Source organism: Notolepis coatsorum (genome assembly GCF_963971535.1).
Source record: "Notolepis coatsorum genome assembly, chromosome: 15".
In the NCBI taxonomy this organism is placed as follows: Eukaryota; Metazoa; Chordata; class Actinopteri; order Aulopiformes; family Paralepididae; genus Notolepis; species Notolepis coatsorum.
Window position 1 is genome coordinate 36,279,469 of NC_140179.1, and position 23,328 is coordinate 36,302,796.

General features: G+C 43.9%; 1 protein-coding gene across 1 annotated transcript in view; it reads left to right on the top strand.

Annotated features, from left to right (window-relative positions):
• Positions 1 to 23,328, top strand: part of LOC311241782 (uncharacterized protein) — a 148,763-nt gene that overhangs the window by 88,670 nt on the left and 36,765 nt on the right. The window contains exons 16-20 of the mRNA XM_084330689.1: positions 12,504 to 12,629; positions 13,271 to 13,657; positions 15,943 to 16,254; positions 16,567 to 17,034; positions 18,019 to 18,258. Coding sequence (XP_084186815.1) covers positions 12,504 to 12,629; positions 13,271 to 13,657; positions 15,943 to 16,254; positions 16,567 to 17,034; positions 18,019 to 18,258 — 1,533 coding nt within the window. The remainder of the gene's footprint in view (positions 1 to 12,503; positions 12,630 to 13,270; positions 13,658 to 15,942; positions 16,255 to 16,566; positions 17,035 to 18,018; positions 18,259 to 23,328) is intronic.

Genomic DNA, 23,328 nt, shown 5'->3' on the forward strand with positions numbered 1-23,328 from the left:
CAACGTAATCCTCTAAGTACTGAGGTGTCTGCCGTCTACGCTGCGGGCGATCTACTTTAGGAGAACCGTTTTGTGGAGTGTTCATCATAGGCCATGTCAATATTAATACCACTATATTAATATTACACTAGTTACCCTCCGGCTCGAAGGACCAATTGTAACTGAGGGGTACAATTCCCTGACTGTATTGATAAGTATGGTATCATTAAACCACTACCGCTTTATGTACTTTAATTACTGGCCATACAGTACATGATATATAAATATGATGAACACTTCCCACAAGAAATCGGTTCCACACAAAGTAATAATTAAGTATTTATTGCAGCAAAGGGTACATAATATACTTCTCTATGTTACTTTGGATGCGCTTATAAGGCAAAGGAATATGCGTAGGCAAATCAATAATGAATGTCCATTCTCTGGTTACGCAGGAGGTAATTATACAACCTGAATCTTAGGGAATTATATCTATGGTACACTAGTAATATATAGCGGGAGATACTGGAAGGGTCCCCCCGGTTGTAAGCCAGCAGGGGTAGAGGATCTGTCGGTAGTAGAGAGTCTGGTCAACGATGACTAAGGAGACTCCAAGTACAGGAGACGGTGCAATAGTCTCTTGATCCACAGACGAATACAGCTGTTCTCCGTAGACTGTAGCTCCACAGTGAAGAAAGCTAGCCGGCCTCAGGCTCTCTGAGGCGCAGACTCGACTTGGCTCCTCACAGGGTAAATCCCACACGTGTAGGCGTCGGCGATTCTCCGCTCCATAAATCACAGGACCAAAACAAATATAATCCAGCCGCAAAGGGCTATGTAGTCGTCGGGTAGATTAATCCAGTGTACATGTCCACACGGTTCTCGTCTAGGTCTCCTCGGGTGAAAGCGCCATGAAAGCAGCCCAGCCTGGATAAGCACTCTAGCTGATACGAGGAAGCGTTGGTGATGCTGGTCACTGTAGAACTTTAGCCGCACGATACACTATACACAAATAGACTATTACTGACTTAATAGAAATATGTCGCACTCGACGGTATAGCGCCAAACTCTGACAATTCAGTTATTAATTCGCACGCGGTCTCAATGCTCTATTTGGGGCCAAACAGGCCATACTTCACCGCACGTTGTATCGTGGGTGAGGCTTCAACTTATTGGGTAACTCTACTTCTGTATTCACCTGCGCCATATTTATATGCACAGCGAACAATCTAGTGCCAATCTCATTTCTGTCTCGTATCCCTGGGCAAGGCCGGGCATGCACAGACATGTCTTGACGGTGACTTTGAACCTGACTCCGGAGGCATGGCTCTGGTGCCTGTGGACCGCTGTCCAATAGGAGAACGAAACATCATGGTCCGCACTAGGCTAAAGGGATATTCCGTGTATATGTACAAGGAATATACAAGGGATATCAAACGATATACAAATACTATGCAATATATATCAATCAATAAATATATATATTCGGTTTAATCTGATCCTTTGTAACAGGAAGCCTACATCAAAGAGGCTCTGGAGTGGCAGACAATCAAGCCTGAAGATGGTGCAGCATTGCAGTCATTTGCATTGTACCTCACAGGCTGCTCCAACACAATGACCGATATAAGCTACATGGAGGACTTGGAAAACGCATCCAACATAAGAGCGCTGGCTAATAAGCTACCGTACAGACTCAGTGAATCTTGGAGAAGACATGCCTGCAACTTACAAGAAAGAACTAACAAAAGGGCAAGGTTCAAGGATTTCGTAGACTTCGTCAACAAGCAAGTTAGATACGCTCTACACCCACTCTATGGAAACATAAAGGACAACACTACAGCCACAAAAGAACCAATTCAACAGAACAAAAGAATACAAGACAAGGACACACAAGTCGCAAAAGGTGTACGCTACAGCAGTTGACTCCCCCAAGGCTGAAATTACTAGAGGCATGAAGGAGAGCGACGAACGTGCAACACCAAAGACACCAACCGCTGCAGTGGACGCAAACAGCAAGCCCTGTGGCTATTGCAACGGAGAGCAGCACACCCTTACGGTTTGTAAAAAACTCAAGAGCAAACCACACAAAGAGGAGATAGACTTTCTAAAAGGCAAAGGTCTATGTTTTGCGTGTTTGAAACATGGTCACATGAGTAACAGCTGCACAGACAAAGTGCAGTGTCAAGAATGCTCTCGACAACACCCCACACTGCTTCACTACAACTTTAAAGATCGCTCTAAAGACTCAAGAGGAAGCGAAGTCAACGGAACAAGAAGTGACAAGTGCTCTTGTACAAATGATGGAGGCCTTCGGTGTCACTGGGGCCGGAAAGGAAGATTGCGCTCTCTCGATTATTCCAGTGCGCGTCAAGGCACAGAAGGGAACCAAGGAAGTAACAACGTATGCGTTTCTGGACCCGGGTAGCTCAGCTACTTTTGCTGCAGAGTCGCTGATCTCACAACTGAACATGGATGGATGCAAAGCAAGCATCTTGCTGCGAACAATGGGATCAGAATCTGTTGTGGACACAAATATTGTGAATGGACTGGAAATAAGCAGCCTGGATGGAAAACAATTCATCAAGCTTCCAGAAGTGTTTTCTCAGAAAACCATTCCCGTCTCCAAGGAGAACATTCCCCGGCAAGAGGATGTCAGCCGATGGCCTCACCTAAAGGAGGTGAAGCTTCCCACTATCCAAGCTCAGGTTGGATTGCTCATAGGAGCAAACGTCCCGAAGGCAATGGAGCCGCTCCAAGTGGTGAGCAGCGTGCACAAAGGACCATATGCCGTCAGAACGATCCTAGGCTGGACAGTTAATGGACCGCTCAAAGGCGGAAGTGAAGCAAGCCAGAAGAGCAAGCGGACAGCAGTGACCGCAAATCGGATCTCAGTTGCCAGGCTAGATGAGCTTTGGCAGCAGCAGTTCAAAGTAGACTTTCCGGACGCCGGACAAGATGAAGACATCGAGATGTCAAAGGATGATCACCAGTTCATGAATATGGTGTCACAATCCTCAACTTGTGGATGGACATTACAGTGTTTGCCTGCCAGTCAAGAACAAGACACTGTGCTTGCCCAACAGCAGATCAGTTGGCGAACAATGTACGCTGAACCTACGAAAAATATTCTCGAAAGACGACAAGTTTCGCACAGAGTATGTGGCGTTCATGGATGATATCCTCAAGAAGGGCTACGCCGTGAGACTTGACAACGCTGATCAGGAGTCAGCAAAAGGAAGAAAGTGGTATCTGCCTCACCACGGAGTCAGACATCCAGTTAAAAAGAAACTGCGTGTCGTCTTCGACTGCGCAGCAAGCTTTCAAGGAACATCACTGAACCAGCAGCTTCTGCAGGGACCGGACCTGACAAGCTCCCTAATAGGGGTCCTGACAAGGTTCAGACAAGAGACCGTGGCGGTCATGGCCAACGTGGAGGCTATGTTCCACCAGGTCAGTCAGCGATGAAGACACCGATCTCTTCAGATTCCTCTGGTGGCCTGAAGGGAACTACGAAAAGAAACTCGTCGAACACAAGATGTTAGTCCACATCTTCGGTGCAACATCATCGCCAAGTGTTGCAACGTTTGCAATGCAGAAATGTGCAACGGATCACGAGGAAGAGTTTGGCCCTGAAGCAGCCAAAACAGTCAAGAAAAACGTTTACGTAGACGACTGTCTTACGTCGACCGCCGACGAAGAGACTGCCATCACTCTTTGTGCCGACTTGAGAAAGATGTTGGCAAAAGGTGGATTTCGCTTAACGAAATGGTCGAGCAATAGCCGAATGTTGCTCAACTCGATCCCCGAAGAAGAAAGAGCCCAAGGGTTTCAAGACCTGGACTTAGACGAAGACAACCTGCCGGTGGAGAGAGCATTGGGGATCCAGTGGTGCGCCGAATCAGACCAGTTCAGGTTCAAGATCAACCTCAAAGATCGCCCGCACACTAGGAGAGGCCTGCTTTCCCTCGTCAGCTCTATCTTCGACCCTTTGGGGTTCCTCGCTCCAGTGGTGCTGCCCGCAAAGATACTCCTACAAGATATCTGCAGGCAGAAGTATGGCTGGAACGAGGAGCTACCAGACAACATCATCCAGACATGGGAAAAGTGGATATCGGGACTGCAAATGCTTGAGAACGTTGTGGTGGACAGATGCATCAAGACAAAGCAGTTTGGAGCTCCAGTCTCCGCACAGCTCCACCACTTCGCCGACGCAAGTCTAGAGGCTTATGGAACAACAAGCTACCTGCTACTGCACGACGTAGCTCAAACTGCCCTGATGATGGCAAAGGCAAGGGTCGCACCCTTAAAGTCTCCAACCATACCAAGGATGGAGTTGACCGCGGCCATAGCTGCCGTCAAGATGGACAAGTTTATCAAGAAATAGTTCAAACTCGAACTGCAAGATTCTATCTTTTGGACAGACAGCACAGCTGTGCTGAAGTACTTGAACAGCGAAAGCACAAGATTCAAGACATTTGTGGCTAATAGTCATAGCTATCATGGAGCATTCTCAGACCTCACAGTGGAGGTATGTCAATACCAATGTGAACCCTGCAGATCTTGTCTCAAGAGGACAGACTGTCGACACATTCCTGAAAGAACAAAGCTGTCTGTCAGGACCAAGTTTCCTGCACTGTTCACAAGACCAGTGGCCCAAGAACCCAGATCCTGGAATGCTGGATGTCGATGATCTGGAGATCAAAGGAGTAGCTCAAGTGCATTCAGGCGGAAGAGCCGAAAGACGCAACGGGACAGTTGATGAACCATTTCTCATCCTGGACAAGGCTTAAACGCGCCGTTGCCTGGTTTCTGAAGCTGAAGCTCCTGCTTAAAGAGCTGAAAGAAGAGAGAAAGGCACCAGATGGAAAAAGTGAGCTGGTTCAAAAAAGCTTTCCAAGGAACAGGCCTCACCTGCAAAGATCTAGCCGTGGCGGAAAAAGAAATTGTCAAGCACACCCAGAGACGAACCTTCAAAGAAGATTTGACTGCTACTGGAACAAGGAAGGGTGAAGAAAAGTAGCTCACTCTTCAAGTTGAATCCAATACTGGAGAATGGAATCATGAAAGTAGGAGGAAGGCTGAGCCGAGCGGCAATGCCTGACGAAGCCAAGCAGCAAGTAATCTTGCCCAAAGACTCGCACATCACAAGGCTTGTGCTGAGACATTTTCACGACAACACAGCTCACGCAGGAAGAAATCACATGTTGGCTCACCTGCGTCAAAGGTTCTGGATACCTGGAGCAAATGGAGCCATCAGAAGTTTTTTGCATAAGTGCGTCACCTGCAAAAGGCTACATGGAACAACTGGACAACAACTCATGGCAGACCTACCTACCTGCAGGGTCCTGCCAGATGACCCCCCCCTTTACAAGAGTCTGTGTTGATTACTTCGGCCCGTTCCTAGTGAAAAGAGGAAGAGGGGAGGCAAAAAGATAGTCATCTTTACGTGTCTCGCTATTCGAGCCGTGCATCTAGAAGTAGCATATTCACTCGACACAGATGCATGCCTGAATGCAATCAGGAGATTCCTTGTGAGAAGAGGACAAGTAAGAGAGATGTACTCAGATAATGGAACCAACTTCAGGTCAGCTGACACAGAGTTGAAGAAAGCGTTGAAGACGTGGAATACCAGCGAGATCGAGAAAACCTTGCAGCAGAAAGGTATCCAATGGCACTTCAACCCGCCAGCAGGCTCTCATCACGGCGGGAGCTGGGAAAGGATGATCCGTTCCGTGCGGAAAGTTCTGAATACAACAGTGAAGGAACAAACCTTGGATGAGGAGGGGCTTCACACTCTGTTGTGTGAAGCCGAAGCCATCATAAACAGCAGACTCATCACAAAGGCATCAACGGATCTCAATGACCTGGAGGCTTTAACGCCCAACCACTTGTTGCTACTCAAGGTCAAGCCCCAACTACCACCTGGAGTATTCAATAAAGACGATCAGTACGCTAGACGCAGATGGCGACAAGTTCAGTACATCACAGATGTTTTCTGGAAACGCTGGTGCAAGGAGTACCTCACACAGCTCCAAGAACGACAAAGGTGGTCCACACCTAGAAGAAACTTCAGTGAAGACTAGACTAGAAGACTAGAAGTCTTTATTTGTCATGCACACAACACGCGAGATGGGCGACCCACAGGAACACACACACATGCACTGAGTCGCAGATGAAATGTCTCTCTGCACTTTTCCCATCCCGTTGTCCTTCCCCCCCATGGGCAGCCGGGAGCAGATAGGGCGTCAACGTGAGCCGCGCCCCGGGGACCAATCCAAGTGCTCCTGTTCGTCTTCGTCAAGGACGCCACAGCGTTAGCGATCTGTTGTGCATGTTTTTCCATTGGGTTTATCTGATTGGGGGGGAAACCTTTGCGAGCACAGGGAGAACATGCAAACTCCACACAGAAAGGCCTGGGAGATACCCCACCTGAGTACCTGGCATCATGGAAACCTGGTCCCCAAGCGGGAATCGAACCCTGGACCTTCTTGCTGTGAGGCGACAGTGTTAAAGCCCAACATCCAGGTTAAACCCTACTGATCAATTATGGGTAGTTTACATCATTGGTATATAATTTCATTATTTATTTTTTTCCATTTGACACCGGAAATGCCACTCCGAAAGAGTTAAAAAGGTCCATGCACGAATAACATGCACGCGCGAATCAAAAAAGCTTATCAAACGCCGACGTCACTACAGGTGCATATTAATGAGCCGAATCTAAAAGCTTATCAGACGCTAGCACGGCCGTGACGTCACTTCAGGAAACGTATGCCTTGCCCGTCCGGGTCATAGTACTACTCGATATATGGCGCTGGCTAACGTTAGCATTATGTCTACTGTCGTGAACCATTTGAGATCGGGGCATGTAGATCAATGGTGGCCCACTCGGTGCATCACAGTTAGCCTATAGCTCCGCGTCCCTGCTACAGTCGGGACCACTACACTGACGTTAGCCTATAGCTCCGCCGTCCCTGCGGGTGGTTCTCTCCTCTTTGTGTGCCCCCGTCCTCGCGGGTGTCCTGCGGAGGAGCATGTGGATGCGACAACAGCGGCGGCCGTAGGGTGTTTGAGCCTGTAGCGTTAGTTAGCTCATAGCTATCGTGTACCACTATCCTTTACGGGCTCGAGCACCCTACGGCTGCCGCCTTTGTCGCGTCCATGGGCCCCCCGGCAGGGTACCCGTGGGGACGGGGTGTACAGAGAGGAGAGAACCATTTTGGGTTGGCCGTTCATGCCGGCCAGCGAGCCGGATGTCGGGATATGTTGTTAGCACAATAGCTACCAAGCTAAGCTATGTTAGCTACTAACGTTATAAACACAATATGTACAACGACACAATGATTTACATTATTACTAATATGGTAACGTGGTTGTGGCTTTTACAATAGTGGTTAGCTTTAGAGATGGATGGCTATAATCACGGAGCAATAGTGTTAGGTGAAACAGATACATTTTCATTCGGCTAGTAGTAGCAAGCATATATCTATGGTAGCAAGGCTCTCTGCCTGCAGTGCCTGCCACTAGCTGTGTGTGACTCTCAGCGCCCCCTGGTGAGCCCCCTGGTGCCCTGCACCTGTTGTGACGAGATCATTTCGATTACACACGCACGTTATGAACCATTGATTAAAATATCCACGTGCGTGGTGATTGTGTTGGGCAGACAAAATGTTTGATAAAAACGCTAAAACTGGGTCAATTTCAATACTTTTTTTTTTTCCTTCTTCATGAAAGTCACCGTTGGCCTAGTCCACATTGTTTATTGAACAAAAATACAACGTGAAGGTTGGCATTTAACCACTACACCACCGTGTGGTGATGTGGTGCTGTTCGTGGATGATACTTCACCCAGAAATTCATGGCCACTTGGGAGAATCGTGGAGACCTTTCCTGACAAGAAAGGTTTTGTTCGCCAAGTGACAGTCAAGACCAAGACCAATGAGCTTCGTCGCCCAATAACAAAGCTTGTCCTTCTTCATGAGTCTGAGGACTTTTGATGAACTTTATTATGAAGGCAAAGCCTCACCTCGGGTGGGGAGAAAAAGATGATGAACTGAAGTCAAGTCTCTGTCACGGGCAGAGCGAAGATCAAGAGCTTCACTTCTTCAGTCTAGTTTAATTTTGAGACTTTAGATTGTGATATTTAAGTTAAATGACATTTAGACGCCTTAAGTTGATATTTTGTGTAATCGTTTCAAGGCTGTTGATAACAATTAGGGGCCGGTAATGTAGGTGCCTAAGTACCTAGTCTGGTAATTAAGAGTCATTTCAGGTAATAGAAAAGTATTTTGGACCTGTATTTCATGGTGTTTAAATAGATGGATAAATAGATAGATATTATTATTAGTACATAAGTTAAAATGTTAAGACAATTCATGTTTATTGGTAAGAATGATTTCTTTGTTGTTAGTTTGTTTCTTACGTGATATTTGGCTGATAGGACGAGGGACTTTTAGTTTGACAGGATAACCTTGATGTCATTGATTACTGTCAGGTGCAGCAGGGTGACAGAATTTGTTTAGAAAGAAAATAACGCAGATTGGACCGGCGGTCAGGCCGGCGGTCAGGCCGAGTGATGAGAGAGTGGAGCCAGACAGTTTTTAGACCTCTCTCTCTTTACCTAGAATTAACTTTATTCATCTCGCTCTACAAGTTTAGGAAACAAGAAAGTGTAACCCGAATTGGACATTAAAGGGGACATGCGTTGCTATTCCTAGCACTATTTGGGCAACTTTACACAATTCCTGTGAGTCTATTGAAGACATCTGTACGTTTTTTTTCAAAAAAATGCATTGTTTTATATTTCTAATCAAGTACTCAAAACCATCATTTTTCAGCCTCAAGATTTCAAGCTGTTATGGCCTGGCTCTGCCCATAAGCACTTTGAGTGACAGTCAGTCCACACAGTCTGCGACTGGTAGACAGAGAGTGAGGGAGGGAGGGAGGGAGGGAGGGAGGGAGGGAGGGAGGGGGAGAGGGAGGGAGAGAGGGAGAGAGAGAGAGAGCCCCCTCTCTCCCTCCCTCCCTCTCTCTTTCTTTTTTTCTCTCCCTCTCGGGTGTGCCGCGTGGCAGCTTGTGGGGGGAGGGGGGCTCCCTTCCTCCCTCTCTCTTCCTTTTTTTCTTTCTTTCAATCTCCCGTTTGGGGGTGTGTGCCCCCCCAAGGTCCCCCCCCCCCCCCCAAGTGCTTGCGAATGCTCTTTTTTTTTTTTTTTTTTACTTTGGCCATTTCCCTGGCTCTTTTATACGTTTATCGCATTTATACTTGGTCAAGTTCGACCGACAGAAGCAGGCTGAAAGGGTTCAGATGGGGGGGAAGACACTCTGGGAAAGGCACGGCTGCAGTCCGGGATTCGAACTCGCTCAGCCCCAGATCCGTGACGAGCACGGTTGTCCACGGCGCTGAAATAGCACTCGCGGTACGTGGTGAGCTACTGGAGCTCCCCTCGAATGCTCTCTATCTCTCTCTCTCTCTCTCTCCCTCCAGAGTGCATGCAGAGTATGAGGAAGTGGTTTCCACTCGCTGTGTACAGTCAGTCTAGGTAGATTGTGGGCGGGCATTAGCTACAACCACAGAGCCAATCACATCACTGTCTGCTACCCAGAGCCTGAGTAACGTCATTCAGGCCTTCAAATCAGGATGGCCTAATTTACTGGAGCAGGAAATTATCTGAGCTGAATCAGAGCAATCCGCCAATATGGTATTTAGACACTAAAACACATTGATACTAACTCCTATTACTATAATACAATGCTAGAGACTGAAAAATGACATTTATAATGCATGTCACCTTTAAATAGTTAATACTACGTCGGGGTCAGTGGCTTTCTTGCGTGTGGATGTGGAATGGGAGAATTAAAAGTTTGAGAGCGTCTGTAGCTTATGGCATTAACGTGTTTTGGAAACTACAGTCACAGAGCTGTATTTTGGCTGGAAACGGCATATCGGCACTCCGAAAGTGCAGTACCGGCCAGCTCCTGGTATTTGTGCTGTCTCGATAATGCAGTTTCCCCTGTTGCAGACCGGGTGTCACTTTTTTTTCACTCCGGGTTAGCTTTTCTGTTAGCCTAAAGCTATGGCTTTACCAGATCGCCTGGAATACTTTTTGTGAGGCCGAATTCAGTATGCAGTAAAGGAATATAGCATCAGCCAATGGACATATCGATCTACCAGATGGTGATCAAATAACTGGCAAATTCTTTTTGGAATCCAACCGGCCACAGGTAAGAGCGATTTGACGTCAATTTCAGTCTCATAGCCATCCACCCGGTCAGCGTATGATGTTGCAGTAACGAATGCCGTTATTGGTAATCAATAATCAGAAACGACTTCCCCCGCCCCCCCCCCCCCCTTTCATGGTGGAACATGATACATGATACCGATCATATGCATGCATTTAACTCTAGCTTGTGTAGGGCTGAAACGCCAATCGATTTAACGTTATTAGCTTAGCGCCCTATAACTAGCTTTGCAGGAATTACCCCAGACCATTGCGGTATATAGTTCATATTCACGACGCTATAAAACAGGAACGTATTGATGAAAAAATTATTTCTTTATGGCATATTGAAGGGAAGGTTTATACTGTCAATTGACAATGACAATGGACACATAGCAATAATATAAAATATAGATTTATCTCTACAAACAACCTCACGCACAGTGAAAACTTGTAATGAAAAGCTGGCCTCATAGATTGGGATTAGACAGGCCCCAATGGCCCTGAATGTGTTAATAGAGACAAAGACAAAGACTTAATTTTTTATTAAGACATGTTTTTATATGGGTCGGGACTAGGGCTGGGCGATATAACGATAACGATAATTATCGCGATATATTTTAATAATCGTTAATCTATCGAAAAAAGCTAAGATTAATTTTTTGTGTGTGTGTGACCTGCAACAGGGCAGTTTTAAAACCAGAGACAGTGGACAGACTTGTCTTTCTTGCCTGCAACTTAAAGTAATGGCTTTGCTTGTCCAAATGACAATACTGACCAAATTGAGATTTATTTTTCTCTTGTCCATTTATTTTGTTTGCTTTCTAATTTAAAATACAGTTTGAAACCGTCTGTACACAGTAGGCTATGTGTGCTAGCAGAGCTAGACTCCAGTCACGAGTCACAGTGCACATGTGCGGTGGTTTGTCCACCAAAAAAGTGCCAAAAGATAGAAAAGAAACTAGCAGAGCCAGAACTGTTCAACTCCCCTGGAGCCACAGCCAGCAGAGAAGCCGGTTTACTTTCGCTTTCAAACCAGCTGCAGCCTGAGAACTGGAGTCTGAGGGGATCTAACACTAAAGATGGCGGCAACGACAAAGAATTGCTGCAAAATAAACATACATCTGTTGTTTAAAAAAATATATATAATAATAATAAAAAAATATGTTTTTTACAATATCGATAATATCGAATATCGAGTGATATGATATTGTTATCGATATCATTATCGCGATATCATTTTTGGCCATATCGCCCAGCCCTAGTCGGGACACAATAAATACTATAGAGAATTGTCAGTGCTGTAAAGTTTAAACCTTTTAAAATCTTAGACAAACGAAACACTTTGCTTTCATGAAATATTGTAAGCCGTCATTTGAGGCTTTATAAAAGCAGCACAATGAACACAAATCTGTCAGTGCCGAGTCCGACCTCATCTTAAATAACAAACGGCATTGCTTGTTGTAGTTAACAAAGAGAGGCAGAGTTAATGAGGCGTATGACGTTCATTGCATTAAGGGCGCAAGATTTTGCAGGTGAAAAAAATAAATAGAATTATTTAAAAAAAAAAATTATATTCAGTTTATTTTCCCATCCGAATCCCATGCCCATCGAACGAAGCTTCGAAGTATTTAAGACAGCCCTAGTCAGAAGCAGCTTGATGTAACTTGCCTTGCTTCATACCCCTCTGTAGGGCTGGGTATCAGGACTGATTGTCTAATTGTGATTAGATTTCAGTTCACAAGGTCCACATTGTATTTGATTTTGATATAAATCAATATAGATTCAGATCAATTCATATCAAAATAAGATATTTTTTTATTGATCCCCTTGGGGAAATTTGGGCATCATAGCAACATGGGGCGGACGGGGGTACAGCTATGGGCAAGGTAATAGTATAAAGATAAATATAGGCAATATAATTAACTCTGAATATAATAATGTGAGAAAAATAAACTGTGTAAAGAAAGGTGCAGATGAGGGTCTGTGTGCCCTATTGGTTATATAATATGTTACAATAAATATAGGCAATAAAGAATTTGAACATATACTATGAGTAAGAGCAAAAGTAAACAGTATACACAAGGTGCAGTATAAACAAGGTGCAGTATACACAAGGTACCCTACCTGGCATGACATACATCATACGCTGTGAACAAATATCTTATAGGAATATCTTGAGAGGAAGAGATAAAACTAAGGAGACTGATCGATACAGTATATAATTATTGTTATTGTAATCACCAAGGCTGTGTGTAATGTGCTCTATAAGTTCATATTGATTTAAGGTGGACTGATTGATTTAAGGTGGAGGAGACACTGAATGGAGGCCCCCGTAAGATGTTCCAGGGCTGGTCCAGGAAGATACGCAGGAAGACACACAGGCAGCATCCCTGCAAACGCTTCTTCAGAGGCCACACCAAGGCAATCAAGGTCTGGACAAATGAATACCTCAGATGAAGAACCATATCATTTAAAACACTAACTTACCATCTTTAGGTAATAAAGTACTCAACCTCTACTGTCTTTAACTATGAATGAACACAACACTCTAACTTACCATCTTTAGATAATAAAGTACTCAACCCCTACTGTCTTTAACTATGAATGAACACAACACTCTAACTTACCATCTTTAGATAATAAAGTACTCAACCTCTACTGGCTTTAACTATGAATGAACACAACACCAACACTCTAACTTACCATCTTTAGATAATAAAGTACTCAACCCCTACTGTCTTTAACTATGAATGAACACAACACTCTAACTTACCATCTTTAGATAATAAGGTACTCAACCTCTACTGTCTTTAACTATGAATGAACACAACACTCTAACTTACCATCTTTAGATAATAAAGGACTCAACCTCTACTGTCTTTAACTATGAATGAACACAACACTCTAACTTACCATCTTAAGATACTAAAGTACTCAACCTCTACTGTCTTTAACTATGAATGAACACACTAACTTACCATCTTTATATAATAAAGTACTCAACCTCTACTACATAGCACTATATAAATGCAGTCCATTTACCATTTACTATGTGTGATGTCACTGAACAGGTCACTAAAACGCCCTCTGCTGCCGAGTCCAAAGACACTGACGTCAAAGCGGTGAAGGGCGGGAATGGCGGGAAGATCAAAGCTGGCGGGAAGATCAAAGCTAGCGGGAGCGGCGGGAAGATCAAAGCTACCGCTGCCGCTTCCTTAGGCCAGGAGCGGCTTAGCGGGCCCCAGGCTGCCAAGACGGTCCTGATGAAAACACCGGAGCAGCTCCACATTCTGAGGACGGTCTTCGTCGGCACGCAGTGGCCCACGTCCGAGGCGTACGATGAGATGGTCGTGGAGAGCGGCCTGCCGCGGAACTACATCACAAAGTGGTTCGTTAAAACGCGCTACGACCACAAGAAGACCAACCTGAAGTGGTACTACCCCTACCAGAGCGGCAAGGTACGCACTCTTTCTTTGGGGTGTAATGATAAACACATCGATGGCCGAAGAGCAAAACCTACTATCTGAAAGATAAACTTTTTTGAGAAAGTGTTCTTTTCTTGCAGAATGCTATTTCTTAACACATCCTGTGCCAAAAACGAGTTTACTCGTTATTGCCCGCCAATCTAATAACGCCAACAACGAGTTTACTCGTTTTTATGATCGTTATTTCCTTTATTCGCTATTGGCATTCATAATTCATCCAGGAAGGCTCCGGGAGCCAGCTGGACTCTGTCTGATATTTCAACGCCTCAATACCGCCGCCTGGTGGATTTTGGGCGAGTTGCACTCCACTCTAAACCGGATGTGGCGCTCTGTGCATCAGGGAAAATCCTCCGTCAGAGCTATCTTGTTATGTTGATCAAGACAAACACTTGAGTGCATTCGATCGCTTTCGAGACGCAAGAATCTATATGCTTTCGGCGTTTATTGCGTCATACAAACGGAAAATGGATCTAGCAGATCGAAATCAAATAATTGGATTTTTCTTTCTCCAGACTCATCGGCCACAGGTAAGAGGAATCTAACGTTAATTCCAGCTCGATTGTCCATTTATTTCATTGCAATCCATCCGATCAACGTATGATGTCGTACTAAAGAAAGCCGTTACTGACAATCAAGGAATCATAAACGACCCCCCCCCCCTTTCCTTCACGCATGATGGAGCATAATGTATACCGAGCATATGCATTTGAATTTTTTAATATAGCGTGTATAGGAACGAAACGCCAATCGATTATGTATAATATGCGTCTGGGCCTATAACTCGCGTTCTAGGAATTACTGTTCTACACTCTAAAAACATACTTATATTCACGACGGTACTAACACGACAATGTATGAATGGAAAAATATAACGTTCCCACATCCGGAACGATAGATACCCGATGTTGAATGGGCCATAGTAATGTCGATATAGCTATAATATTAAAAAAGTTATAGCCCTGCAAAGAAGGTGAGCGACTCCATAGGCTTACAGCACTGGCAGAGAGTGGTATAAGATGGGCAAACTGCGTGGCACTGAATGTGTTAAGGATACCCAATACAATACACTGGACTGAAGTGCACTTTTTATATGCAGATAGGAGGTTTTGTTCTTCGGTCATGTTTCTATACATATATACTAGGGGTGTAACGGTACACAAAAACCACGGTACGGTACGTACCTCGGTTTTGAAGTCAACTGTTCGGTACAGGTTTTCGGTACAGTGGGGGAAAGTTTGGCTTTCCATGTTCCACTCGGGTGATGTAGTGTGCAGTAACTAATTGTACTTGTAGGGCTGTCAACGAATATTCTATATTGAAATTAATAATCGACTTGTAATTTTTTTTTTTTTATAATAATAATAATTATATTAGATTGTGAAAAAAACAGCCCCCGGTGGGCGGTCGTTAGTGGTTAACATACCGTTGTATTCGTTCAGTACACTACACAGCTGTTCGGTACGGTACACACTGAAACGGTTCGGTTCGGTACGGATACGTGTACCTTTACACCCCTAATATATATATATTTTTGTATCACTATTTCATTAGATTTTCGACTGTTTATGTGTAAATGTAATAATACAGAATAATTCGCGCAGCTGTAATTTATATACAGATTATATGTATAATGTAGATTATATACAGTATAAAGTCAGATTTAATTTCAAAGTCATAAACAAACAACAAGATTAACCTTAAACCTGATGCTAATAGCGGTGCCATTTGAAGGTGAAGGTGTTGTGACCGAATGCTTGGCTTTTGTATAATTAAAGAAACTTGCATGGACGTAAGCCTTAGGGGAAAAAAGTCCGATGTCAACGTTTAATTTACCGCAAAACAAAACCTATGAAGTGTGCCTCACGTCAACGTTCAGACAGACAATACATGCTTACCTAGGATTTGACTTGATTCAACAACAAAGCAGTCGGGGCAATGGCAAGCCGAAAAAGGTTGCAAGTGTTGCTACACTTATATATATTGCCCCCCTTTAACCCGTGCCACTAAAGCACTACACAACCACTAAAGCGACCCTGTGTGCTTTGCTACTACACTAAGTAGAGCTGCAAAAGAAAGCTAAGCTATAAAATTGACGATGAATTGATACACGTTGTGTGAATGTGCATGCTTTTGTTCTAGAGCTTTGCGGCCTGCTGGTGCTAATGTTAGCAGCTAGCATCCACCATCACTAACGTCAAGCGAAGCTAAAGCTAATGTTGCCACGCTGTTATTAGACTCTGTGTCTTGTTGTGTTTCAGGGTAAGGAGTTTCTGAAGGAGCACTACCTCAAGCACAGGGTCTTAAACGAAACAGACTTGGACAAGCTGGTAATCCCGTCCAAGATGAGCTATGAGCAGGTCAGGGACTGGTTCGCAGAGAGGGTCAAAGAGGGCAGCGAAGACGAGGGAGACAGAGAGGAGGACGAGGAGGAGGAGACACACATGGACAGCGGGGGCGGGATGGAGGTGAACGAGCAAGGGGAGGACGTCACGGATGGCGACCGCATCGAGGAGGACGACGGGAGGAACAAAGATGACGTAGTTGAAGAAGCAGATGGAACACCTCAAGAGGTCAACCAATAACTTACCATCTTTAGATAATAAAGTACTCAACCTCTACTATCTTTAACTATGAGTGAACACAACACTAACTTACCATCTTTAGATAATAAAGTACTCAACCTCTACTGTCTTTAACTATGAATGAACACAACACTCTAACTTACCATCTTTAGATAATAAAGTACTCAGCCTCTACTGTCTTTAACTATGAGTGAACACAACACTAACTTACCATCTTTAGATAATAAAGTACTCTACCTCTACTACATAGCACTATATATGCAGTCCATTTACCATTTACTGTGTGATGTCACTAAACAGGTCACTAAGACGCCCCCTGCTGCCGAGTCCAAAGACACTGACGTCAAAGCGGTGAAGGGCGGGAACGGTGGGAAGATCGAAGCTAGAGGGAACGGCGGGAAGATCAAAGCTAGCGGGAACGGTGGGAAGATCAAAGCTAGCGGGAAGATCAAAGCTAGAGGGAACAGCGGGAAGATCAAAGCTAGCGGGAACGGCGAGAAGATCAAAGCTACCGCTGCCGCTTCCTCAGGCCAGGAGCGGCTTAGCGGGCCCCACGCTGCCAGGAGGATCCTGATGAAAACACCGGAGCAGCTCCAGATTCTGAGGACGGTCTTCAACCGTACGCAGTGGCCCGCGTCCGAGGGGTACGGCAAGATCGCCAACGAGAGTGGCCTGCCACGGATCTACATCAGGAAGTGGTTCGATAAAATGCGCTACGAAAACAAGAAGAGCAAGCTGAAGTGGTACTACCCCTACCAGAGCGGCAAGGTACGCACTCTTTCTTTGGGGTGTAATGATAAACACATTGATGGCCGAAGAGCAAAACCTCCTATCTGAAAGATTAACTTTTTTGAGAACATTTTCTTTTCTTGCAGAATGCTATTTCTTAAGGATACCCAATACAATACACTGGACTGAAGTGCAGATAGGAGGTTTTTCCTCACTTTTTATATGCAGATAGGAGGTTTCCCCCCACTTTTTATATGCAGATAGGAGGTTTTCCCTTTCTTATTATGCAGATAGGAGGTTTTGCTCTTCGGTCATGTTTCTATACAAATTTCTTTTTTTTAGATCACTATTTCATTCGATTTTTGACTGTTTATGTGTAAATGTGATAATACAGCATCATTCGCGCAGCTGTAATTTATATACAGATTATATGTATAATGGAGATTATATACATTATACAGTATAAAGTCCGGTTTGGCTCAGAAATGTTTTACTTTTAATTTCAAAGTCATAAACAAACAACAAGATTTACCTTAAACCTGATGCTATTGGCGGTGCCATTTGCCCTGATGAAGGTGATGTGACCGAATGTTTGGTTTTTGTATAATTAAAGAAACTTGCATGGACGTAAGTGTACAGAACCTTAGGTAAGTCTAGGTACAAGGTGCTGATAAGATATTTTGGGTGATAAGGTGTTTCAGGTCACAAGGTGTTTCAGGTCATAAGGTGTTTCAGGTGATAAGGTGTTTCAGGTGATAATGTGTTTCAGGTCATAAGGTGTTTCAGGTGATAAGGTGTTTCAGGTGATAATGTGTTTCAGGTCATAAGGTGTTTCAGGTCACAAGGTGTTTCAGGTGATAAGGTATTTCAGGTGTTTCAGGTGATGCAGTGTTTCATGTGTTTGGCAGATGTATATACACAGAACTAAGACAACTACCTCTGTTGTTAAAGCTGTAACCTACTATATTTTGGGAGGATCATTTTAAACATCCTCCATTAAAGAACAGATTTTTATTTGTGCAGAGCTTGTCACCAGACACTCCCCCGGTTGCCAGTAAGATTGTGAAGAAGACACCAGAGCAGCTCCACATTCTGAGGAGGACCTTCGTGCGCACGCAGTGGCCCGCGTCCGAGGAGTACGACGAGATGGCCGAGGAGAGTGGCCTGCCCCGGACCGACATCGCTAACTGGTTCAGAGACACGCGCTACTACTTAAGCAAGAAAAGCAACCTGAAGTGGTACTACCGCTACCAGAGCGGCAAGGTACGCACTCTTGTTTTATTTGGGGTGTAATGATAAAACACATGTTTCTATACGAATATATATCTTTTTTTTATCACAATTCGATTGGATTTCCGATTTGTTTGTGTTAAAATTGAATAACAGCATCATTTTTTTTTGATCCACTTTTTCTCCCATTTTCTATATTTTCTCCCATCCCAATTTCGTATCATCCAATTCAACCCTCCCCTGTCACGAACGCTGTTTCTTGCCTCCCACAAGCCGGCTGCAATGTGGACTAAGTCATACATAGCACAAGTCCCCTCCGGTACTTGAGGTAACAGCAGTCGCATCTTTCCACCTGCGCAGCTCGATCTCTCAGTGGCGAGGAGTAACGCGTGGGAGGCTCACGCTGCCCCCGACACTTCCTGATTCTACTGCGCAGGCGCACCAACCGACCTGTAGGAGTCGCTGTCCACAACGCCCGATCCCCACCCATCAGTTTCCCACCCCCTAATACGGCCAATGTGTATTAGTATGAACGACCAGCTAAACTGAAAGCAATGTGGAGCGCTGGGCTCGAACAGGCAAGCCCAGCGTCTCAGTCATTCGTGGCGAGCGCCTTGCCCACTACGCCACGTAGCCGCCTGAATAACAGCATCATTCACACAGCTGCTTTTTAAGATATACTTGGCAAATAATCATCATTGTGATTCCAATATAGATTATTTTTTTTACTGTGGGATGCCAAAGGGACCGGCGGCCGTCTAGAACAGGGTTTGTCTGTCTGTCTGTCTGTCTGTCTGTCTGTCTGTCTGTCTGTCTGTCTGTCTGTCTGTCTGTCTGTCTGTCTGTCTGTCTGTCTGTCTGTCTGTCTGTCTGTCTGTCAATCTAGACTCACGTTAGTGCTGCAAACTCTTGAGCTCCATTGGGAAAATACCGCCCCCTATCGTCTCTCCCTGTTGTACTGCACCCCTTTGGAATGGATTGAATGAAACACATGGTAAAAAAAAATCCTGCTTCCTCATTTTACTTCTCGGGCAAGTCACCCGAGAGGATCGGATTCATTGTGGACCATCAGAACAGCGTGGAATACATACCCAGCGTTGGATCAATAAACGCAATCGATATTTGGAATGGCGATCAGGAATTGGAATAATCTTTTTGGAGAACATCTGATCTGAGGTAAGGAATCTATTTTACCAGTCTTAGGATAATCGGACCTTTTTCACAGAGATATCAACGTGTCGTGTGCCCTATATGTGTGTGTGTGTGTCTGTGTGTGCTGATCAGGAAATGAGAGAATGGATTTTTCAGCTCGCTTCTATAGCGTGCATACGTACACATACTATCGATAATCTAGCGTTTATTTGAAAACGATTAATAAATAGGCAGAAAAATGACAAAAAATATTGTGTATTCCAGAATATTCCAGTAAAGGGCGATTATCACAGAATCTTTATATTTTCCTGAAACTTAAAAAAAACAAGCGTTTTTCAAAATGGTATCAAACGGAAATTAACCGATAAAAAAGAAAGAAAAAAAATCCGTTTCGACAATGTTGACTGCAAACAAGTCATTGATAAGCGACGGTCAGATTAGACACATTTAATTAATTAATTTAAGACACAGTTTATGCGTTTGTAAATATGAGAGCTCTATCATTGAAGTGGGTGGTGGCATTCAAGGGGGGTAAGGCGCACCGCATGGCTGGCAATGAAAGTGTTAAGGATTCCCCCCAAATTAAGCCCTATGTTCCCTCAGGCCTACATCCCCACAGCACAGGTATGGCCGTTCCCTAATCCACATGTTGTTTCCCCCCTTTAACCCGTGCCACTAAAGCACTACACAACCACTAAAGTGACCCTGTGTGCTTTGCTACTACACTAAGGGCTAAATCCACAAAGAATGGATTGCACAGAGCAAGTTGCACCCTTACTTAAAATTCATTATGAATTGAAAATGGGGGACCCTGATGTAAACAAGACGAAAGTCTTTCTCTAGTCTGCATCCCCTTAACACATTCGGGGCCATTGGGATGCGTCTAATAAATCTCTAGAGGACCGGCAAATGTAAACAGACGTGACACGCTACCATGGCAACGGCTGTTCACCTTTAACACACTAAACGTCCGTTTCTGTCGATGTCAAACTCTGCCCGTAGCTCTGACCAAACCTGCCTCCATCAGTGCTTATCAGTGTTTATGTTAACAAGCTGCCGACTGCCTCTGAGCCCATGGCTCTGCTATTAGTCTGCTGCTAACACACACACACTCTCTCTCTCTGTTGTCCTCCTCCTCTGAGATGGCTATGAGTAGATGCTGTCATCCCCCAGATATTTACATTATATATAGGGATGTCCCGATCACATTTTTTTGCTCCCGATCCGATCCCGATCATGTGATTTTGAGTATCTACCGATACCGATCTTTCCCGATCAGATAATTTTTTTTTCTTTTTTTATTCAACAAACATGACCATGTTCACATCTTAAACTCATACTGAGGCCTTAGTTTTGGTTTTAAATAGCATATCATCATTCATTTATTTATTGTCACACAGAGCAGAAGAATTTTGCCAAAACAAACTAATAGTATCCAGCTGCAGAACGGCAGACCAGCCACACTCTCAGACCCAAACGCATTTCCTTTGATTTAATTATACATCAAATGATTTATGTCAAGGATTGCAATGCCTCGCTTGAATGAAGTTAACTTTTCACCTGGATAACGTCAACATTCAGGGTGAATGTAATGTGAGAAATTGGGATTAAAAAAAAAATATATATATATATATATATATTAGTGCTGTCAGGCGATTAAAAAAATTAATCTAATTAATTACAGGATTTGTAATTAATTAATCTAATTAATCGCATTTTAATCGCATAACCATTTTATGCCTGATATTCTATATTCTATAATCATATTTCAAATTGCATGTGTCCGGATGGCAGAATTCAGTACTGTATCTACAAAACCTTCTGTTTGATCATCTTCCATCTATTAATTTGCTTAGATTTTTCAGGTCTGGTCAATTTGAGCATGGTGTTATTCACAGTCAAAGATAACAAAAAAATATTGATATTCTCATTTGGTTCATTACAATTTACTCAAAATAAAATTTTCATTCAATCAATCACAGCGCAGATTGAGTGATTGAATGAAAATGTTATTAACAGATTGCAGAATGGGTACAATACAGTACGGCTCAATACACACAATTGTTAAGGGGATGCAGATCAGAGAAAGACTTTTGTCTTGTTTACATCAGGGTCCCCCATTTTCAATTCATAATGAATTGTAAGTAAGGGTGCAACTTGCACTGTGCAATTCATTCTTTGTGGATCTAGCCCACAGTATTTCTGACACTGGGAATACATTCCCTGAGATTCATAGATGTCCCTAGAATCAGATACCAAGAACATGCAAATGGACCATATTAAAAAACATCTGTAAATGTGTATTCTACATTCTTATGGAATGAATGAGATACAAAAAAAATATTATATAAAAAAAAAAAAAAAAAAAAACTTTTTTTTTGTAATTAATTTTGAGTTAATTTTCATAACGCGATAATTTGCTGTGTAATTAATTAATCTAATTAACGCGATAAACTGACAGCCCTAATATATATATATGTGTATATGTTTTTTTTTTTTTTTTTTTTTTGGGTCTGAGAGTGTGGCCGGTCTGCCGTTCTGCAGCTGGATACTATTGGTTTGTTTTGGCTAAATTCTTCTGCTCTGTGTGACAATAAATAAATGAATGGTGATATGCAATTTAAAACCAAAACTAAGGCCTCAGTATGAGTTTAAGACGTGAACATGGTCATGTTTGTTGAATATAAAAAAAAAAAAAAAATTGATGATTTTTTTTATTTATTTTTTGCCAATCCCGATCTTCGGAAAATCACGTGATCGGCCCCAATCACGTGATCAGATCGGGGACATCCCTAATTATATACACATTGAAAAACATAGATTCCTTCAATCCTCCCTTTGATTCTTAATCAACCTTCAGAATCAACAAGCTACTTGGTTTTTCAATCTACTCGGCTGTCGTTTTAACGTACACGGCCCCCCTCCATCGTGCCCGAGGAAAGAAGACAGCATCTCGTCAAAACTGTGATCTCGTTGGTCGATGCCTACCGTGCCTCCCCCGGGGCACCAGGGAACACATGGCAGTCCATCAACATAACGACACCCAGAGAAATCCACAGCCACTTAGCACTCTCTTGGCCACCCCTTGTTGTCTTTGGGGTCCCTCCCCGAAATAAACTCACCTCTCCCCTCCCTTGATCCTGCTAGAGAAATGGTTTATCTGTCCCGAGAGGACTATATTAACACTACAGGAAATTGTCATAAATCCCCCCCCCCTATATATACCTTATATATCTATATCTTATATATCTATATATAAATCCTCAATAAGGTTTTCAACCTATCTCCTACTTCTGTAAATTATTATCAATGAACACACAGGACTTCACACTGTCGTCTTGTCTCTCGATCTCTTGATTGACTCTGGAAGGAAGTCCCTGTTTGTCCATGATTCAACAATAAACCCGCCCATGATTTTGTTTCAAATGCCTCAAAACAGTGGCTTTGTAGGAAAGCCCCGTCCCGCCTGCCTCTTCCCTCCCGGAGCAACACCGCCTGTGATTGCTGGACTCTGCTTCGTTGGTCGTCTCCACCGCTGTCGTGGTCTCCCTCGCTCGCTGTCGGCGGTGTCCAGACTCTGAAAGCAGAAAAGGAAAAACCAGGAGTCTTCTGTACACAGGCCTTCCCCTTGGGTCTCAGCAATAGTCAACAACGAACGCTGGGTTCCTCAGCTCCGTCCTAAATCAACACCTCCCTGCATCACCAAACTACGCCACTAGATGGCAGCAGATACCTATATTTAAATACTTCCCCGCATCACCAAACTACGCCACTAGATGGTAGCAGATACCTATATTTAAATATTTCCCTGCATCACCAAACTACGCCGCTAGATGGTAGCAGAGACCTACAACCCTATGGGTAAGGGAAACTTCCCAGCACTACCCCACTCTGCCACTAGGTGGCGACCTACTCATCCTCTAGATGGAAACTTTCATGCAATACCCCCTC